Raw genomic sequence first — 23586 nt, 5'->3', positions numbered from 1 at the left:
TTTCTATGTTTTTCTCAGGTCCTTGAACATTTGTGTTGAAATGTCCCGTTCTTATTGATTAAAAACGTTCCATATTAATTGATTTCGTTGCGAGGTTTTGACCTCTATATGAGACGTTTTTCAAAGACTGCATTCATTTTTAAAACAAACCATAACCTTTATTTCATAAATAAAGGTTTAAAAAACTTTACGTAGATTATCAAATAATGATAATCTAAAATATCCTGTTTACACACGACCATTACATAATGGTTTACAATACAAATATGTTACATCGAAATCAGTTTCTTGAATGCAGTTTTTACACAATATCATACAAACATGGACTCCAAATCTTGTCCTTATTTTAGTATGCAACAGCGGAAGCTCTTAATATTCACCTGAGAATAAACATGCTTTAAACGTCAACAAAAATGTTGGTGAGTTATAGGTTTAACCTATATATATCAAATCGTAACAATAGACCACAAGATTTCATATTTCAATACACATCCCATACATAGAGATAAAAATCATTCATATGGTGAACACCTGGTAACCGACAATAACAAGATGCATATATAAGAATATCCCCATCATTCCGGGACACCCTTCGGATATGATATAAATTTCGAAGTACTAAAGCATCCGGTACTTTGGATGGGGTTTGTTAGGCCCAATAGATCTATCTTTAGGATTCGCGTCAATTAGGGTGTCTGTTCCCTAATTCTTAGATTACCAGACTTAATAAAAAGGGGCATATTCGATTTCGATAATTCAACCATAGAATGTAGTTTCACGTACTTGTGTCTATTTTGTAAATCATTTATAAAACCTGCATGTATTCTCATCCCAAAAATATTAGATTTTAAAAGTGGGACTATAACTCACTTTCACAGATTTTTACTTCGTCGGGAAGTAAGACTTGGCCACTGTTGATTCACGAACCTATAACAATATATATATATACATATATATTAAAGTATGTTCAAAATATATTTACAACACTTTTAATATATTTTGATGTTTTAAGTTTATTAAGTCAGCTGTCCTCGTTAGTAACCTATAACTAGTTGTCCAGAGTTAGATGTACAGAAATAAATCGATAAATATTATCTTGAATCAATCCACGACCCAGTGTATACGTATCTCAGTATTGATCACAACTCAAACTATATATATTTTGGAATCAACCTCAACCCTGTATAGCTAACTCCAACATTCACATATAGAGTGTCTATGGTTGTTCCGAAATATATATAGATGTGTCGAAATGATAGGTCGAAACATTGTATACGTGTCTATGGTATCTCAAGATTACATAATATACAATACAAGTTGATTAAGTTATGGTTGGAATAGATTTGTTACCAATTTTCACGTAGCTAAAATGAGAAAAATTATCCAATATTGTTTTACCCATAACTTCTTCATTTTAAATCCGTTTTGAGTGAATCAAATTGCTATGGTTTCATATTGAACTCTATTTTATGAATCTAAACAGAAAAAGTATAGGTTTATAGTCGGAAAAATAAGTTACAAGTCGTTTTTGTAAAGGTAGTCATTTCAGTCGAAAGAACGACGTCTAGATGACCATTTTAGAAAACATACTTCCACTTTGAGTTTAACCATAATTTTTGGATATAGTTTCATGTTCATAATAAAAATCATTTTCTCAGAATAACAACTTTTAAATCAAAGTTTATCATAGTTTTTAATTAACTAACCCAAAACAGCCCGCGGTGTTACTACGACGGCGTAAATCCGGTTTTACGGTGTTTTTCGTGTTTCCAGGTTTTAAATCATTAAGTTAGCATATCATATAGATATAGAACATGTGTTTAGTTGATTTTAAAAGTCAAGTTAGAAGGATTAACTTTTGTTTGCGAACAAGTTTAGAATTAACTAAACTATGTTCTAGTGATTACAAGTTTAAACCTTCGAATAAGATAGCTTTATATGTATGAATCGAATGATGTTATGAACATCATTACTACCTTAATTTCCTTGGATAAACCTACTGGAAAAGAGAAAAATGGATCTAGCTTCAATGGATCCTTGGATGGCTCGAAGTTCTTGAAGCAGAATCATGACACGAAAACAAGTTCAAGTAAGATCATCACTTGAAATAAGATTGTTATAGTTATAGAAATTGAACCAAAGTTTGAATATGATTATTACCTTGTATTAGAATGATAACCTACTGTAAGAAACAAAGATTTCTTGAGGTTGGATGATCACCTTACAAGATTGGAAGTGAGCTAGCAAACTTGAAAGTATTCTTGATTTTATGAAACTAGAACTTTTAGAATTTATGAAGAACACTTAGAACTTGAAGATAGAACTTGAGAGAGATCAATTAGATGAAAAAAATTGAAGAATGAAAGTGTTTGTAGGTGTTTTTGGTCGTTGGTGTATGGATTAGATATAAAGGATATGTAATTTTGTTTTCATGTAAATAAGTCATGAATGATTACTCATATTTTTGTAATTTTATGAGATATTTCATGCTAGTTGCCAAATGATGGTTCCCACATGTGTTAGGTGACTCACATGGGCTGCTAAGAGCTGATCATTGGAGTGTATATACCAATAGTACATACATCTAAAAGCTGTGTATTGTACGAGTACGAATACGGGTGCATACGAGTAGAATTGTTGATGAAACTGAACGAGGATGTAATTGTAAGCATTTTTGTTAAGTAGAAGTATTTTGATAAGTGTATTGAAGTCTTTCAAAAGTGTATAAATACATATTAAAACACTACATGTATATACATTTTAACTGAGTCGTTAAGTCATCGTTAGTCGTTACATGTAAGTGTTGTTTTGAAACCTTTAGGTTAACGATCTTGTTAAATGTTGTTAACCCAATGTTTATAATATCAAATGAGATTTTAAATTATTATATTATCATGATATTATCATGTATGAATATCTCTTAATATGATATATATACATTAAATGTCTTTACAACGATAATCGTTACCTATATGTCTCGTTTAAAAATCATTAAGTTAGTAGTCTTGTTTTTACATATGTAGTTCATTGTTAATATACTTTATGATATGTTTTCTTATCATAGTATCATGTTAACTATATATATATATCCATATATATGTCATCATATAGTTTTTACAAGTTTTAACGTTCGTGAATCACCGATCAACTTGGGTGGTCAATTGTCTATATGAAACATATTTCAATTAATCAAGTCTTAACAAGTTTGATTGCTTAACATGTTGGAAACATTTAATCATGTAAATATCAATCTCAATTAATATATATAAACATGGAAAAGTTCGGGTCACTACAGTACCTACTCTTTAAATAAATTTCGTCCCGAAATTTTAAGCTGTTGAAGGTGTTGACGAATCTTCTGGAAATAGATGCGGGTATTTCTTCTTCATCTGATCTTCACGCTCCCAGGTGAACTCGGGTCCTCTACGAGCATTCCATCGAACCTTAACAATTGGTATCTTGTTTTGCTTAAGTCTTTTAACCTCACGATCCATTATTTCGACGGGTTCTTCGATGAATTGAAGTTTTTCGTTGATTTGGATTTCATCTAACGGAATAGTGAGATCTTCTTTAGCAAAACATTTCTTTAAATTCGAGACGTGGAAAGTGTTATGTACAGCCGCGAGTTGTTGAGGTAACTCTAGTCGGTAAGCTACTGGTCCGACACGATCAATAATCTTGAATGGTCCAATATACCTTGGATTTAATTTCCCTCGTTTACCAAATCGAACAACGCCTTTCCAAGGTGCAACTTTAAGCATGACCATCTCTCCAATTTCAAATTCTATATCTTTTCTTTTAATGTCAGCGTAGCTCTTTTGTCGACTTTGGGCGGTTTTCAACCGTTGTTGAATTTGGATGATCTTCTCGGTAGTTTCTTGTATAATCTCCGGACCCGTAATCTGTCTATCCCCCACTTCACTCCAACAAATCGGAGACCTGCACTTTCTACCATAAAGTGCTTCAAACGGCGCCATCTCAATGCTTGAATGGTAGCTGTTGTTGTAGGAAAATTCTGCTAACGGTAGATGTCGATCCCAACTGTTTCCGAAATCAATAACACATGCTCGTAGCATGTCTTCAAGCGTTTGTATCGTCCTTTCGCTCTGCCATCAGTTTGTGGATGATAGGCAGTACTCATGTCTAGACGAGTTCCTAATGCTTGCTGTAATGTCTGCCAGAATCTTGAAATAAATCTGCCATCCCTATCAGAGATAATAGAGATTGGTATTCCATGTCTGGAGACGACTTCCTTCAAATACAGTCGTGCTAACTTCTCCATCTTGTCATCTTCTCTTATTGGTAGGAAGTGTGCTGATTTGGTGAGACGATCAACTATTACCCAAATAGTATCAAAACCACTTGCAGTCCTTGGCAATTTAGTGATGAAATCCATGGTAATGTTTTCCCATTTCCATTCCGGGATTTCGGGTTGTTGAAGTAGACCTGATGGTTTCTGATGCTCAGCTTTGACCTTAGAACACGTCAAACATTCTCCTACGTATTTAGCAACATCGGCTTTCATACCCGGCCACCAAAAATGTTTCTTGAGATCCTTGTACATCTTCCCCGTTCCAGGATGTATTGAGTATCTGGTTTTATGAGCTTCTCTAAGTACCATTTCTCTCATATCTCCAAATTTTGGTACCCAAATCCTTTCAGCCCTATACCGGGTTCCGTCTTCCCGAATATTAAGATGCTTCTCTGATCCTTTGGGTATTTCATCCTTTAAATTTCCCTCTTTTAAAACTCCTTGTTGCGCCTCCTTTATTTGAGTAGTAAGATTATTATGAATCATTATATTCATAGATTTTACTCGAATGGGTTCTCTGTCCTTCCTGCTCAAGGCATCGGCTACCACATTTGCCTTCCCTGGGTGGTAACGAATCTCAAAGTCGTAATCATTCAACAATTCAATCCACCTATGCTGCCTCATATTCAGTTGTTTCTGATTAAATATGTGTTGAAGACTTTTGTGGTCGGTATATATAATACTTTTGACCCCATATAAGTAGTGCCTCCAAGTCTTTAATGCAAAAACAACCGCGCCTAATTCCAAATCATGCGTCGTATAATTTTGCTCGTGAATCTTCAATTGTCTAGACGCATAAGCAATCACCTTCGTTCGTTGCATTAATACATAACCGAGACCTTGCTTTGATGCGTCACAATAAATCACAAAATCATCATTCCCTTCAGGCAATGACAATATAGGTGCCGTAGTTAGCTTTTTCTTCAATAACTGAAACGCTTTCTCTTGTTCATCCTTCCATTCAAATTTCTTCCCTTTATGCGTTAATGCAGTCAAGGGTTTTGCTATTCTGGAAAAGTCTTGGATGAACCTTCTGTAGTAACCAGCTAGTCCTAAAAACTGGCGTATGTGTTTCGGAGTTTTCGGGGTGTCCCACTTTTCAACAGTTTCTATCTTTGCCGGATCCACCTTACTACCTTCTTTGTTCACTATGTGACCGAGGAATTGAACTTCTTCTAACCAAAATGCACACTTTGAAAACTTAGCGTACAATTCTTCCTTCCTCAATACTTCTAACACCTTTCTCAAATGTTCACCGTGTTCTTGGTCATTCTTTGAGTAAATAAGTATGTCATCAATGAAAACAATGACAAACTTGTCAAGGTATGGTCCACACACTCGGTTCATAAGGTCCATGAACACAGCTGGTGCATTAGTTAAACCAAATGGCATGACCATAAACTCGTAATGACCGTAACGTGTTCTGAAAGCAGTCTTTGGAATATCATCTTCTTTCACCCGCATTTGATGATACCCGGAACGTAAGTCAATCTTTGAATAAACAGACGAGCCTTGTAGTTGATCAAATAAGTCGTCGATTCTCGGTAGTGGGTAGCGGTTCTTGATGGTAAGTTTGTTCAACTCTCGGTAGTCGATACACAACCTAAATGTACCATCTTTCTTCTTGACAAACAAAACAGGAGCTCCCCACGGTGATGTGCTTGGTCGAATGAAACCACGCTCTAAAAGTTCTTGTAATTGGCTTTGCAGTTCTTTCATCTCGCTGGGTGCGAGTCTGTAAGGAGCACGAGCTATTGGTGCAGCTCCTGGTACAAGATCTATTTGAAATTCAACGGATCGATGTGGGGGTAATCCCGGTAATTCTTTCGGAAATACATCAGGAAATTCTTTTGCAATGGGAACATCATTGATGCTCTTTTCTTCAGTTTGTACTTTCTCGACGTGTGCTAGAACAGCATAGCAACCTTTTCTTATTAGTTTTTGTGCCTTCAAATTACTAATAAGATGTAGCTTCGTGTTGCCCTTTTCTCCGTACACCATTAAGGGTTTTCCTTTTTCTCGTATAATGCGAATTGCATTTTTTTAACAAACGATCTCTGCTTTTACTTCTTTCAACCAGTCCATACCGATTATCACATCAAAACTCCCTAACTCTACTGGTATCAAATCAATCTTAAATATTTCGCTAACCAGTTTAATTTCTCGATTCCGACATATATTATCTGCTGAAATTAATTTACCATTTGCTAATTCGAGTAAAAATTTACTATCCAAAGGCGTCAATGGACAACTTAATTTAGCACAAAAATCTCTACTCATATAGCTTCTATCCGCACCCGAATCAAATAAAACGTAAGCAGATTTATTGTGAATAAGAAACGTACCCGTAACAAGCTCCGGGTCTTCCTGTGCCTCTACCGCATTAATATTGAAAACTCTTCCACGGCCTTGTCCATTCGTGTTCTCCTGGTTCGGGCAATTTCTAATAATGTGGCCTGGTTTTCCACATTTATAACAAACTACATTGGCATAACTTGCTCCGACACTACTTGCTCCGCCATTACTCGTTCCGACACCATTTGTTCCTTTCGTTCTATTAACCCCTGGTCCGTAGACCTCACACTTCACCGCGCTATGACCATTTCTTTTACACTTGTTGCAAAATTTGGTGCAGAACCCCGAGTGATTCTTTTCACACCTTTGGCATAGCTGCTTCTGATTGTTGTTGTTGTTGCGGTTATTATTGTTGTTGGGATGATTGTTGTAGTTGCTGTTGTTGTTGTTGTTGTTGTTGTTGTTGTTGGGCCGTTTGTTGTAGTTGCGATTGATGTTGCGATTGTTGGGATAATTGTTGCGATTATTGTTGTAATTGCTGTTGTTGTTGTATTGGTGATTCTTATCACCGTTTTCCTCCCACTTTCTTTTGACTTGCTTCACATTGGCCTCTTCAGCAGTCTGTTCTTTAATTCTTTCTTCAATCTGGTTCACTAGTTTGTGAGCCATTCTACATGCCTGTTGTATGGAGGCGGGCTCGTGTGAACTTATATCTTCTTGGATTCTTTCCGATAATCCTTTCACAAACGCGTCGATCTTCTCTTCCTCATCTTCGAATGCTCCCGGACACAATAGGCACAATTCTGTGAATCGTCTTTCGTACGTGGTAATATCAAATCCTTGGGTTCGTAACCCTCTAAGTTCTGTCTTGAGCTTATTGACCTCGGTTCTGGGACGGTACTTCTCGTTCATCAAGTGCTTGAATGCTGACCACGGTAGTGCGTACGCATCATCTTGTCCCACTTGCTCTAGATAGGTATTCCACCATGTTAACGCAGAACCTGTGAAGGTATGCGTAGCGTACTTCACTTTGTCCTCTTCAGTACACTTACTTATGGAAAACACCGATTCAACCTTCTCGGTCCACCGTTTCAATCCGATCGGTCCTTCGGTTCCATCAAATTCCAAAGGTTTGCAGGCAGTGAATTCTTTGTAGGTGCATCCTACACGATGTCCTGTACTGCTAGATCCAAGGTTATTGTTGGTATGTAGCGCAGCCTGTACTGCGGCTATGTTTGAAGCTAGAAAAGTACGGAATTCCTCTTCATTCATATTCACGGTGTGTCGAGTAGTCGGTGCCATTTCCTTCAAAATAGTTAAATGGAACAAGTTAATCATACAGAATATTAAGAGTAGTTAATAGTATTTCGTAGCATAATATGAACTCATTTATAAAAGCTTTTTCTTCATATTAGCGTTTTATAAGTTTAAATTCGGGTAGTACCTACCCGTTAAGTTCATACTTAGTAGCTAATATACAATTCAACTACTACAATTCTATATGAAAAACTGATTATAATAATATTTCGCGTTCAAACTTTTATACAATATTTTACAAACTTACAATACCGCTTATTTTACATAAAGCATGAAATATAGCACACAATAACTTTGATACAAGATAGTTGTGAAGATAATTCTAGCTAGTACACAAGTCGTTCAGCAAAGGCAATAAAGACACGTAATTCATACGTCCAGAAACAAGTCATGCATTCTGGTTTTACTAGGACTACTTCCCATCCTTGGTCTTGTGCAACATAACCGTTATGGCCGTTGATAAGACAGCGTGTTGTAACGTCGTCAAAGGGACGAGGGTTACGTAATGTCCAACAGTCCCGTAACAATCTAAAAACCTCATTTCTTACTCCAATTACCGACTCCGTCACTTGTGGGAACGTTTTGTTTAATAGTTGTAGCCCGATGTTCTTGTTCTCACTTTGGTGAGAAGCAAACATTACTAATCCGTAAGCATAACATGCTTCTTTATGTTGCATGTTAGCCGCTTTTTCTAAATCACGAAGTCCAATATTCGGATATATTGAGTCAAAATAATTTCTTAACCCGTTGCGTAAAATAGCATTTGGGTTCCCCGCAATATATGCGTCAAAGTAAACACATCGTAACTTATGGGTTTCCCAATGTGATATCCCCCATCTTTCAAACGAAAGTCTCTTATAAACCAAGACATTCTTGGAACGTTCTTCGAATGTCTTACAAACTGATCTCGCCTTAAATAGTTGTGCCGAAGAATTCTGACCGACTCTAGACAAGATTTCATCAATCATGTCTCCGGGTAGGTCTCTTAAAATATTGGGTTGTCTATCCATTTTGTGTTTTTATACTGTAAAATAGACAAGAGTTAGATTCATAAAAAAATACTTATTAATACAAGCAATTTTTACATATATCATAAAGCATAAGCACACTATATTACATATATTACACCACACGAATACAACTATCTTATTCCGACTCGCTTGTTTCTTCTTCTTCGGTTTTGGTTCGTTTTGCCAAGTTTCTAGGGATATATGATGTTCCCCTAATACGAGCCGTAATTTTCCACATTGGTTTAGAAAAACCTGGTGGTTTAGAGGTTCCCGGGTCATTGTTACAACTTAAGGACTTCGGGGGTTGACGATACATATAAAGTTCATCGGGGTTGGAATTAGACTTCTCTATTTTTATGCCCTTTCCCTTATTATTTTCTTTTGCCTTTTTAAATTCAGTTGGGGTAATTTCTATAACATCATCGGAATTCTCGTCGAAATCCGATTCATCGGAGAATTGGTAATCCTCCAAATATTTTGCTTCCTTGACGGAAACACCATTGACCATAATTAACCTTGGTCGGTTGGTTGAGGATTTTCTTTTACTTAACCGTTTTATTATTTCCCCCACCGGTTCTATTTCTTCATCCGGTTCCGATTCTTCTTTCGGTTCTGATTCTTCTTCCGGTTCCGATTCTTCTTCCGGTTCCGACTCTTCTTCCGGTTCCTCTTCGGGAACTTGTGAATCAGTCCACGAATCATTCCAATTTACATTTGACTCTTCATTATTATTAGGTGAGTCAATGGGACTTGTTCTAGAGGTAGACATCTATCACATAATATCAAACGCGTTAAGAGATTAATATATCACATAATATTCACATGTTAAAAATATATAGTTTCCAACAAAATTTGTTAAGCAATCATTTTTCAAGTAAACACGGTCGAAGTCCAGACTCACTAATGCATCCTAACAAACTCGATAAGACACACTAATGCAAAATTCTGGTTCTCTAAGACCAACGCTCGGATACCAACTGAAATGTCCCGTTCTTATTGATTAAAAACGTTCCATATTAATTGATTTCGTTGCGAGGTTTTGACCTCTATATGAGACGTTTTTCAAAGACTGCATTCATTTTTAAAACAAACCATAACCTTTATTTCATAAATAAAGGTTTAAAAAACTTTACGTAGATTATCAAATAATGATAATCTAAAATATCCTGTTTACACACGACCATTACATAATGGTTTACAATACAAATTTGTTACATCGAAATCAGTTTCTTGAATGCAGTTTTTACACAATATCATACAAACATGGACTCCAAATCTTGTCCTTATTTTAGTATGCAACAGCGGAAGCTCTTAATATTCACCTGAGAATAAACATGCTTTAAACGTCAACAAAAATGTTGGTGAGTTATAGGTTTAACCTATATATATCAAATCGTAACAATAGACCACAAGATTTCATATTTCAATACACATCCCATACATAGAGATAAAAATCATTCATATGGTGAACACCTGGTAACCGACAATAACAAGATGCATATATAAGAATATCCCCATCATTCCGGGACACCCTTCGGATATGATATAAATTTCGAAGTACTAAAGCATCCGGTACTTTGGATGGGGTTTGTTAGGCCCAATAGATCTATCTTTAGGATTCGCGTCAATTAGGGTGTCTGTTCCCTAATTCTTAGATTACCAGACTTAATAAAAAGGGGCATATTCGATTTCGATAATTCAACCATAGAATGTAGTTTCACGTACTTGTGTCTATTTTGTAAATCATTTATAAAACCTGCATGTATTCTCATCCCAAAAATATTAGATTTTAAAAGTGGGACTATAACTCACTTTCACAGATTTTTACTTCGTCGGGAAGTAAGACTTGGCCACTGTTGATTCACGAACCTATAACAATATATATATATACATATATATTAAAGTATGTTCAAAATATATTTACAACACTTTTAATATATTTTGATGTTTTAAGTTTATTAAGTCAGCTGTCCTCGTTAGTAACCTATAACTAGTTGTCCACAGTTAGATGTACAGAAATAAATCGATAAATATTATCTTGAATCAATCCACGACCCAGTGTATACGTATCTCAGTATTGATCACAACTCAAACTATATATATTTTGGAATCAACCTCAACCCTGTATAGCTAACTCCAACATTCACATATAGAGTGTCTATGGTTGTTCCGAAATATATATAGATGTGTCGAAATGATAGGTCGAAACATTGTATACGTGTCTATGGTATCTCAAGATTACATAATATACAATACAAGTTGATTAAGTTATGGTTGGAATAGATTTGTTACCAATTTTCACGTAGCTAAAATGAGAAAAATTATCCAATATTGTTTTACCCATAACTTCTTCATTTTAAATCCGTTTTGAGTGAATCAAATTGCTATGGTTTCATATTGAACTCTATTTTATGAATCTAAACAGAAAAAGTATAGGTTTATAGTCGGAAAAATAAGTTACAAGTCGTTTTTGTAAAGGTAGTCATTTCAGTCGAAAGAACGACGTCTAGATGACCATTTTAGAAAACATACTTCCACTTTGAGTTTAACCATAATTTTTGGATATAGTTTCATGTTCATAATAAAAATCATTTTCTCAGAATAACAACTTTTAAATCAAAGTTTATCATAGTTTTTAATTAACTAACCCAAAACAGCCCGCGGTGTTACTACGACGGCGTAAATCCGGTTTTACGGTGTTTTTCGTGTTTCCAGGTTTTAAATCATTAAGTTAGCATATCATATAGATATAGAACATGTGTTTAGTTGATTTTAAAAGTCAAGTTAGAAGGATTAACTTTTGTTTGCGAACAAGTTTAGAATTAACTAAACTATGTTCTAGTGATTACAAGTTTAAACCTTCGAATAAGATAGCTTTATATGTATGAATCGAATGATGTTATGAACATCATTACTACCTTAATTTCCTTGGATAAACCTACTGGAAAAGAGAAAAATGGATCTAGCTTCAATGGATCCTTGGATGGCTCGAAGTTCTTGAAGCAGAATCATGACACGAAAACAAGTTCAAGTAAGATCATCACTTGAAATAAGATTGTTATAGTTATAGAAATTGAACCAAAGTTTGAATATGATTATTACCTTGTATTAGAATGATAACCTACTGTAAGAAACAAAGATTTCTTGAGGTTGGATGATCACCTTACAAGATTGGAAGTGAGCTAGCAAACTTGAAAGTATTCTTGATTTTATGAAACTAGAACTTTTAGAATTTATGAAGAACACTTAGAACTTGAAGATAGAACTTGAGAGAGATCAATTAGATGAAAAAAATTGAAGAATGAAAGTGTTTGTAGGTGTTTTTGGTCGTTGGTGTATGGATTAGATATAAAGGATATGTAATTTTGTTTTCATGTAAATAAGTCATGAATGATTACTCATATTTTTGTAATTTTATGAGATATTTCATGCTAGTTGCCAAATGATGGTTCCCACATGTGTTAGGTGACTCACATGGGCTGCTAAGAGCTGATCATTGGAGTGTATATACCAATAGTACATACATCTAAAAGCTGTGTATTGTACGAGTACGAATACGGGTGCATACGAGTAGAATTGTTGATGAAACTGAACGAGGATGTAATTGTAAGCATTTTTGTTAAGTAGAAGTATTTTGATAAGTGTATTGAAGTCTTTCAAAAGTGTATAAATACATATTAAAACACTACATGTATATACATTTTAACTGAGTCGTTAAGTCATCGTTAGTCGTTACATGTAAGTGTTGTTTTGAAACCTTTAGGTTAACGATCTTGTTAAATGTTGTTAACCCAATGTTTATAATATCAAATGAGATTTTAAATTATTATATTATCATGATATTATCATGTATGAATATCTCTTAATATGATATATATACATTAAATGTCTTTACAACGATAATCGTTACCTATATGTCTCGTTTAAAAATCATTAAGTTAGTAGTCTTGTTTTTACATATGTAGTTCATTGTTAATATACTTTATGATATGTTTTCTTATCATAGTATCATGTTAACTATATATATATATCCATATATATGTCATCATATAGTTTTTACAAGTTTTAACGTTCGTGAATCACCGATCAACTTGGGTGGTCAATTGTCTATATGAAACATATTTCAATTAATCAAGTCTTAACAAGTTTGATTGCTTAACATGTTGGAAACATTTAATCATGTAAATATCAATCTCAATTAATATATATAAACATGGAAAAGTTCGGGTCACTACATGTGTGATACATGCTTCCGCTCATTACTTTTGATACTTGCTTGGATGTCGAGTAAACATGCATACGTGGAGCGTCTTTTGGCTACTTTCATTTGTGTCGCATATATTTAAATTGTACTTTAAACTTTGTTATGTAACTAGTTGTCGAACTACCTTGTAAACCTTGAAACATCTTTACTTTTGAAATGAATGCGACATACTTTTGGTCAAACGTTGTTTTAAAGACTTATGACCACGTAACGGGACCTAAGTAGACGGCGCCGTCAAATGACGATTTTGTCGGGTTGCTACAAAAATGGTGTTTCGGATAGGTTCGCCGGTAAGTGCGTCAGGTTCTTCGCCAAGAGGACAATATGGTGGATGAAAGGGATTGCCTTCTTCTTGTCTCTAATGACTAAGTAGGCTACGAACCCAGCCCCAATTCATCCATAATAGATGATGGCTGATTGGTTGGTCCATTCCGGTCACACTGCTTTCGGAGCTTGAGTGGGACTCCATGTCGGAATCCGAGGAACTTGAACTAGTGGTGATTTCCATTTCGTACGATTGAATAAAGGATTTTTCGATATGAAATGATTTTTGAATATCGGATGATATTCTTTTTACATAAAATACCTATATATAGTAAAGAAGACCCCATAGATTACGGAGGAATTTACGAAATATGTCAGGTAAGTTTACAGTAACAGATACGCTAAGATATGTATTAGCAGATACGCTAAGATATAAATTTTTTCTATACACAATTCATGCAATCAATGCAGTAAAACGTGTCTAGACTAAGAATGATAAGCAAGTGATTCTCTAAGAATGATAAGCAGGTAATTTTCGACACGAAATGATAAGCAAAACTTTTGACATGCAGACACGGTCGAAGTCCAGACTCACTAATGCATCCTAACAACTATTAGTTAGACACACTAATGCAAGACCTGGTTCGCTAAGACCACCACTCTGATACCAACTAAAGCGACCCGTCCTAATCCATCTGGACGAATACTTTACATTTGGTTACATCGCGAGGTATTTGACCTCTATATGATACATTTTACAAACATTGCATTCATTTTTAAAAGACAAACTTTCATTACATCGAAATTTGACCGCATGCATACCATTTCATAATATATCCAACTATAATTGATTTAGTAATAATCTTGATGAACTCAACGACTCGAATGCAATGTCTTTTGAAATATGTCATGAATGACTCCAAGTAATATCTCTAAAATGAGCAAATGCACAGCGGAAGATTTCTTTCATACCTGAGAATAAACATGTTTAAAGTGTCAACCAAAAGGTTGGTGAGTTCATTAGTGTATTGTAATCAATCATTTCCATAATTTTAATAGACCACAAGATTTTCATTTCCATAAATATACATCTCATATCAGGCATTTCGCAAACTGCGTAGAGATAAAAATCATTCATATGGTGAACACCTAGTTACCGACCTTAACAAGATGCATATAGAATATCCCCATCATTCCGGGACACCCATCGGACATGATAAACTCGAAGTACTAAAGCATTCCAAATTCCAGAATGGGGGTTGTTAGTTCCCGTAGATCTACCTTTAGGATTCACGTCAATTAGGGGCCAGTTCCCTAATTCTTAGGCTACCAAGCTAAAAGGGGCATATTCGGTTTAATAATTCAACCATAGAATGTAGTTTCGATTACTTGTGTCTATTTCGAAAAACAGTTATAAAAGTAGCGCATGTATTCTCAGTCCCAAAAATATATATTGCAAAAGCATTTAAAAAGGGAGCAAATGAAACTCACAATACTGTATTTTGTAGTAAAAATACATATGACGACATTGAACAACTGAACAATGCAGGGTTGGCCTCGGATTCACGAACCTATACCATTCGTATATATATATATATATATATATATATATATATATATATATATATATATATATATATATATATATATATATATATATATATATTAAAACATGTAATCGTAACTGACGAATTTATTTATTATATCTTTAATTTGTATATTTAATTTGTGTATATATTTAAAATGGTTAATCTTCATATAGTTATATTAATATATCCATATTTACATACGTACTTGTTTAAATGTAATATTTAAAAATCGATAGTTTTGTTATTTGTATGAATTTATGTAACTAATATTAATAGGTTTGATATATATATTAATATGAAATTCTAATATAATTTTAGTATATATAATAAGTATATTTTATGTACCAAATATTTATCTGTTTAAAAAAAATAGTTTTTGGTATTAATAATGCTAATATTAATAATACTATTACTTCATAATTATACTTATTTTGATAATAATAATTATAACAATCTTATTATTAATGTTAATCTTAATAAAATACTTTTGTTAATAATAATCATAATTGTAACTAAGGTTATGATAATAATAATAATGGGTAACTAATACTTGTGTTAGTAATAATAATAATAATAATAATAATACTAATAACTAATGTTCGTAATACGTAATAATAATAATACTGATAATAATTCTAATTCTAATACCTAATGATAATAATAATAATAATAATAATAATAATAATAATAATAATAATAATAATAATAATAATAATCATAATAATAATAATAATAATAATAATAATAATAATAATCATAATATTCATAACCTTTAATGATAATAATAATAACATTAGTAATACTTATAATTCTTATAACTATGATATTAATAATAATAATTACAATAATACTAATAATAACAATAATGATAATAATCATAGTAATAACAATAATAATAATAATAATAATAATAATAATAATAATAATAAAAATAAAAATAACATGAATAATAATAATGATAATGATAATAATAATAATAATAATAATAATTATAAGAAAAGAAATCTACCTTTAAAGCCCCTTTAAAAAAAGTAATGCCCATAGCCGGGCTCGAACCCGAGACCTTTTGAATACCCGAACAACCTTTTAACCATCCCTCTAGATCTACATATCTGATCTAATTCCCTTTTAATTTTATTTAAATCGTATAACTTTGTTTCCATTTTCTTCTTCCTTACACACTGAATCGAACATAAACCATCAATAACCAACGAACTGCGTTTCCAGTTTGATTTTGAGCTTGAATATAATAGATATAACTTGTTGTGATTGTATTTGAATTAACAGAAACACAAATAAAAGAAGAAATTATGCAGCAGCAGACCATCAAGAACACTCATGAACTCGATTCTTGATTTTGATTTTTTACAAAGTTTTAGACAAAAATTAAAACATGAAAAAGGTGTTAAATCCTTATTGGAAACTTTCTGTAACCTTAATTGAACTTAAAACATCAACTTGAACTCGAATTTTATGATGAAAATCTCGTTTGACTTTTTGGAACGTAAGCTTTGACTCCAAAATTGAAACTCGATTGATAAAATTGGACCTTGAAACCTTGCAGATAATTTTAATGAAAGATTTCTAACATATCTGCATTTATGTATTTTAAAAATAGCATTCAAATTCGAAGTATTGTGAAAATAAACAAGAACAGAGCACTTCGTACTGTGTTCTTCAAATAAGGTTTTGGTTTTGTTCTTTTTAACTCGAATTGTAATTTGCAGAGTAATATATAAATGTTAATAAACATAATTACAGCTAATGTGACTACATAATCGTTTGTTTTGTAGCCTGATTTAATCGACAGGAAAATATTCCCAACAGGTACGAAAAAAATAAAATTTATAAAAGAATGAATTTGGATGGTGATAGCTAACTGAATCGTACAAGTGATATAGATGGGTAACAATTGGTAGACAAAAACAAAAGCTTAATACATAATTGATGGAATCACGATCTGTTTCCTTTCTTGGATTTTTATAAAATAAATTGTAATAATTGATATATATATATATATATATATATATATATATATATAATTATTTTAATAATAATAATTTTATTAATATTAATGATAATAAATAATAATAATAATAATAATAATAATAATAATTGTAAATAACGAACTTAGTAATGATAAAGATAATACTATTATAATAATAATAAGGATAATGATGAAAGTAAAATAATTTTTTTTTTTTGATAATAATAACTTTAAATAATCATTAAAAATATTAAGAATAATCATAATAGTACTAAAATTATAATTTTTCTACTATTTATAATAATAATGATAATATAACAAATTAAATATATATCAATTTTGTATATATATTAAACTAATATAACCATATAATGATATTAATATTAATACTAATAATGAGATTAAAAATAATAATACAACAACTACATATAACAGTTTCATATTATAACTTTTAATACTACTAATACTAATATTAATAATAATATAGCAACTATAATTAAACTTGTAATATATTAATATTATAATTTATTAATCATGTAATATGATGATAACATTTATTTAATATATATATATATATATATATATATATATATATATATATATATATATATATATTCAAATACTCATTAATATAAATCATGTATATATTTATATATTTATTTTAATGGTAACTTAATTATTTTATTTATTATTTTACCGTTTTAATTCCACTTTGATTAATGTATAGTTGATTACTCACATATTATATATATATATATATATATATATATATATATATATATATATATATATATATATATATATATATATATATATATATATATATATACTCTTATGTTTATATTTATATATATATTTACATATTTATTTACACACAATCGTTCGTGAATCCTCGGACATAGTCGAAGGGTAAATGTTATCCATGTAAACAGTTCAAAATTTCAGAGACTTACATTACAGACTTTGCTTATCGTGTCGAAATCATATAAAGATTAAGTTTATATTTAGTCAGAAATTTTCGGGTCGTCACACGTTTCGCTGCTTGGAGATGTAGATCTAAAGCAAGTTCTGATTCTGAGCACAGATATCGGTACTCTCAACGGAAAATAGTGAAGCATTAAAGATGAATGCTGGTCTTATTTGGGGTGCCTCACCATAATCAATTTAGGTCAATAATGCCTTAGTCATGCAATGCTCTATTAGAGATTCCAATCTAACAAGATTTTCACCTTACTTAAGCCTTATTTTATTGACAAACATTTTAGGTTTTCAAAAATACTTCTTCGAAAAGATTTTCTTTCAAAAATCTTGAAATTTGGCTTAAGGACTTGGAATCTTCGTAATGGGTTATTATAATACAGCACAAAAAGATACCAACATCCCACACTTAGACGAACATTGTCCTCAATGTTCCTAGTGTATCCCACACTTAGAAGTTTTAGTTGAAGATTTGGGAGTATTTTTCTAGTGCTTTTATTGGGTGTTATCCCACACTTAGTGATAAGCTAGGATGTGGCATAGTTTGAATCTTGAGCTAGTAGCGAAGAAGAAAGAAATACCCCTAGTAGATGCGGCTAGCTTCCAATCCTTGCGTCTTTATCGGCTCATCTGTCATCCTTTATTCTTCTACTCTACTTTATTGCACGGGTTGCCTCCTGAGAAGCGCTTTTGTTTAAGGTCGTTGGCTCGACCGTAGTGATGCTTCAAAAAGCAAACATTCCTCGCTGATTTTTGTGATCTTGGACTTCGATCATATACATACTTATGTATATGTATATATCTAGTACGAAAGGCCATTTGAAGGCGAAAGCACGAGACAACTGAACCGTAGTGTGAATGCGGTGGGATTGCGCAGAACATTAAAGAGTGCGAAGGCTTCTCGCAGTGTTTATGCGGAATGCCTAAGTGCCCGCACAACTTACTTCCGCGTAACTCCTAGACCTATAAATAGGGAGCTTGGCCTCTCATTTTAGGTTGTTGTTGATTCTGGAAGGGTTGCCCTAGCCATATTGATTTCTCTCGTGACTTTGCCCGAGACTAAATCATTATTTGGTTAAGGTAATTTACGAAGACCGGGACATGGTTGTTGATCGTTTAGCACTTAACGAAATATGACAATAAGGTCCCAAAACCATAATCGACATCCATTATACCCCCTCATTACACTCAATCCTTGATTAACCGTAATTGGATAATCTAGGATTGATCAATTGGCGCCATCCGTGGGACACGAATAGAATTGAAATGATAAATTCGCGTTCATTTTAATCGAGCTATTCAACTCATTTTTTAATTCTAATCGTGTTGTTTTCTGTCTTATATTGCAGGAATAAGTAATTTGTGCAACAGCAGTTGCGAGCAAAGCGAAATGACGAAGCAACAAAAGCTTTCGTTTACTAAGAAAGTTGTAAATGAGAATTTGAAAGTGCGTAAAGCGCACAAAGCTTGTGTAAGCGAAAGCTCGCCAGCAAAACTGAACAAAGAACAAGATGCGAGAATAATAAGCACAATACATAAGAAAAAAGGATTTAAAAAGCGAAAAGCAGTAGAAATGTTTGAAAAATGGCAATTCGCTCCTATTACATTTCCATTTGAGCAAAGTCGCGAAATGAATGACATGCCGTTGGTCATATCGTGTAAAATTGCGAATACAGGGATCACAATCATGAAAATTCATGTTGACACTGGTAGTAGTATTGATTTGATATACGAGCAATGTTTTCGCCAATTGCCAGAATGCATCAAGGTGGAACTAAAACCGACCGCGATATCCTTATCTGGTTTCGCGGGTGAATCTGCTTGGCCTATGGGGCAATTATCCTTAGAAATTGAATTGTGTGATGAAACAGAGGAAACATTGACAAGGCAAACGTAGTTAGATTTTTATGTTATATGCGCTGCTTCGCGTTATAACATGTTATTGGGAAGATCTGCGTTGTGGAGGCTTGGCATAGTGCCATCTACAATACACAAAATGGTTAAATTCACAACCTGCAAGGGTGTGGCAACGATAAATTCTATGGCTATGCCATCGATTTGTGCGGCTATAAGCACGAAAGATGCAATTGTTCCGCATAAAATTGAAGATGATAATATGGTTGTTATAAATCCTAAGTATGTTGATCAAAAAATTAAAATTGGGACCGAGTTGAATGCAGAAATAAGAAAGAAGATTGTGCAGTTGCTGGTCGTGTATATGGATGTATTTGCTTGGAGTGAGCAAGATATGACCGGAGTTCCGCGTAATGTTGCAGAGCATAGATTAAATGCCAATCCTGCGTTAAAACCTATTGTACAAAAACGCAGAGGAATGGCTCTAGACCGTATGAAGTGGTTGTATGCGGAAGTTTCTAAATTGGTCAATGCGGGAATATTGCGCGAAGTAAAATATCAAACATGGGTTGCAAATCCTGTTTTGGTAAAAAAACCAGATGGTTCGTGGAGGATGTGTATAGATTTCAAGGACATAAATAAAGCTTGTCCGAAGGACAACTATCCACTTCCTGAAATTGATCTTAAAGTGGAATCTTTGCATGATTATCCCTACAAACGCTTTTTGGATGCTGCAAAAGGATACCATCAAATACCAATGGCGTTGGAAGATGAAGATAAAACCGCATTCCATATTGGAAAAGGCATTTATTGTTATATCAAAATGCCTTTTGGTTTAAAGAATGCGGGAGCCACTTATCAGCGGTTAATTGATAAAGCATTTGAAGGTCAGATAGGCCGCAATCTGGAAGCTTATGTTGATGACCTTGTTATAAAAAGTAAAACGCAAGAAAGTATTTTGGTAGATATGCAAGAAACATTTGAAAGTTTGCGGAAAATAAACATGAAGTTGAATCCGTCTAAGTGCAGTTTCGGAGAAAGAGAAGGCAAGTTTCTGGGATACTATATCACTGAGCAGGGCATACAAGCAAATCCTAAGAAAATTTCCGCAATTGAAAACATGACCGCGCCTAAAACCGTTAAAGAAGTGCAAAGTCTAACTGGAAAAATCGCGGCTTTAACTAGATTTCTTTCGAAGGCCGCGGAACAACAGTTGCCTTTCTTTTGCACTCTTAAAGGATGTTTAAAGCAGAAGAACTTTGTATGGACTGAAGAGGCTGATAAGGCATTTCAAGAAATGAAGCAATTGCTTGATGCATTACCTACATTGATTGCGCCTGTTGATGGTGAAATATTATATCTTTACATTTCAGTCGCGAATGAAGCATTTGGCTCAGTACTTATCGCGGAAAGGAATAAAGTTCAAAAGCCAGTCTATTTTGTTAGCAAGGCGCTTGCGGGAAGTGAAATAAATTAAGCGCCGATAGAAAAATTTATTTACGCATTAGTTTTAACTTCACGGCGATTGTGCAGATACTTTCAAGGTCATCCAATACATGTTTTAACTGATTTGTTGGTTAAAAATGTGTTGAACAAACCTGCGGTATCTGGAAGACTTGACCAATGGGCGATTGAGCTTGGAGCATTTGAAATATCATATATACCGCGTACATCCGTAAAGGGGCAAGTTTTGGCAGATTACCTCGCAGAAATGACGGGTGAATTAGAGGTGATCCATGAAAGAACGCAATTAACACCACCTTCGCATGAAATCTGGGATTTATATACAGACGGTGCCTTATGTATTGAAGGGGCAGGTGCGGGGCTAGTGTTGACAAATCCAAGTGGCGAAGAGCACACGTACACAATGCGCTTTAATTTTGATGTGACAAACAATGAGGCTGAATATGAAGCATTGCTTGCGGGATTGAATTTGGCACGTAAGATGAATATAACGCAGCTGCGCGCATATGTTGATTCACCACTGGTGGCAAATCAATTCAATGGCTCTTTTGAAGCACATGAGTTGTCCATGTAGAAGTATTTGAAACTTGTAATGGAATCTGCAGAAAAGTTTGAGTTCTTTGAATTATCACAAGTGTCGAGAAGTCAAAATAAAAAAGCAGACGTGTTAAGCAAACTTGCTGCATTAGCGTTTTTGCACTTTCAAAAATAGGTGTGGGTGGAAGAACTTCCTAATAAGTACATTGATGGAAATTTATTTGTTGCAGTTATAGAAGAAGTTGGACCAAATTGGATGGATCTTATTGTCAATTATCTGCGAAATGGTGCGTTGCCAGAAGATAAAAAGGAGGCTTGTTTGGTACGCGAAAGTGCACCCATGTATATACTTGAAAATAATGTGTTATATCGTAAATCATATTTGGGACCATTAATGCGGTGTGTGGGACCCACAGAAGCTGCAACCATTGTTGAAGAGGTGCATAGTGGATCTTGTGCTCTTCACTCAGGATATAAAACTATTGCTGGCAAGATAATGCGCATGGGCTATTTCTGGCCTACTCTATATCGTGATGTTGCGCAAATTGTTAAGCGGTGTAAAAGTTGTCAAAGACATGCACCGCAGAATCACAAACCATGACATGATATGATTCCAATTGATTCACCATGGCCATTTTATAAATGGGCCATCGATATTGTGGGACCCTTTCCACCAGGTGTAGGAAATGTAAAGTTCCTGATTGTAGCTATTGATTATTTCACTAAATCGGTGGAGGCAAAGGCCTTACGCACAATTACTGGAGTGCAAGTGCGGAATTTTGTATGGGAATACATTGTACGTAGATTTAGTATTTCGCGGGAACTTGTAAGTGATAATGGAGCGCATATTGCAAAAGATCCATTTTTAAGTTGGTGTGCGGAACTAAATATAATTCAAAGATTCACATCTGTGGCACATCCGCAAGAAAATGGATTATGCGAAGTCACTAACCGCGACATTGTTAGCGGTATTAAAAAACGTTTGAATGAAAAGCGAAATGGATGGTTTGATGAACTTTCAAATGTACTATAGGCTCATCGCACTACTTTCAAGAAAAGTACAGGTGAAACACATTTTAGCCTAGTATATGGTTTCGAAGCAATGATCCCCGCAGAAATCTTTGTTGAAATGCACAGAGTTGCTAATTTTGATGAAAGTGCGAATGCGGAAGGCATTTGTGAAAATCTAAATTTCATTGAAGAACGCAGGCTTATGGCCGCAATACGTGAGGCAAATAATAAGCAGCAAATTGCTAAGTATTATAACAAGAAGGTGCGCGCGTTAGCCTTTGATGTTGGAGAATGGGTTTTGCGTAATAATGAAGCAAGTCGTGCTGAGAAACAAGGGAAGTTGGGACCCAATTGGGTGGGACCATACCAGATAGTGGGAATTAATGCAGCAGGCTCTTATAAACTCCAAGACATTGAAGGGCGCAATATACCTAACGCGTGGCATGATACTTTGTTGAAACGATATTATATGTAAATAACAAAAGTATGTGAAATTTTATGTGCATTCTCGTGATTCATGTTAATGTGTGTAGCAAATAAGTTTGCAATATTGTGTAAAATGAATAAAACTAAAGGTTTTTGTTCATCATAATGATTGTATGTCTATGCGTAATTTCAAAGTACAACGCGTTTAATACAACCATAAATGAAATCAAACAAGTGATGGAGAAGACCACTTGATGCTAAATGAAAACAATTTGACG

General features: G+C 33.7%; 1 protein-coding gene across 1 annotated transcript; it reads left to right on the top strand.

The window, feature by feature from the left end:
- The first annotated feature begins 22478 nt into the window (after positions 1-22478).
- Positions 22479-23357, top strand: LOC139888698 (uncharacterized). Its single transcript, XM_071871692.1, has 2 exons — positions 22479-22814; positions 22905-23357. Exons 1-2 carry the CDS (start codon positions 22479-22481, stop codon positions 23355-23357), a joined length of 789 nt encoding a protein of 262 aa, XP_071727793.1.
- The last annotated feature ends 229 nt before the right edge of the window (positions 23358-23586 follow it).

Source organism: Rutidosis leptorrhynchoides, chromosome 2 (genome assembly GCF_046630445.1).
Source record: "Rutidosis leptorrhynchoides isolate AG116_Rl617_1_P2 chromosome 2, CSIRO_AGI_Rlap_v1, whole genome shotgun sequence".
In the NCBI taxonomy this organism is placed as follows: Eukaryota; Viridiplantae; Streptophyta; class Magnoliopsida; order Asterales; family Asteraceae; genus Rutidosis; species Rutidosis leptorrhynchoides.
The sequence above is the reverse complement of the archived record's forward strand: the minus strand, read 5'-3'. Positions and strand labels throughout refer to the sequence as shown.

Excerpts from the sequence above, each read along its gene's own strand:
- LOC139888698 (XM_071871692.1), top strand. The coding sequence starts at position 22,479 with ATGATTCCAATTGATTCACCATGGCCATTTTATAAATGGGCCATCGAT. Across the intron at positions 22,815-22,904 it reads AAGAAAATGGATTATGCGAA|GCTCATCGCACTACTTTCAA; the intron begins GTCACTAACCGC and ends AATGTACTATAG.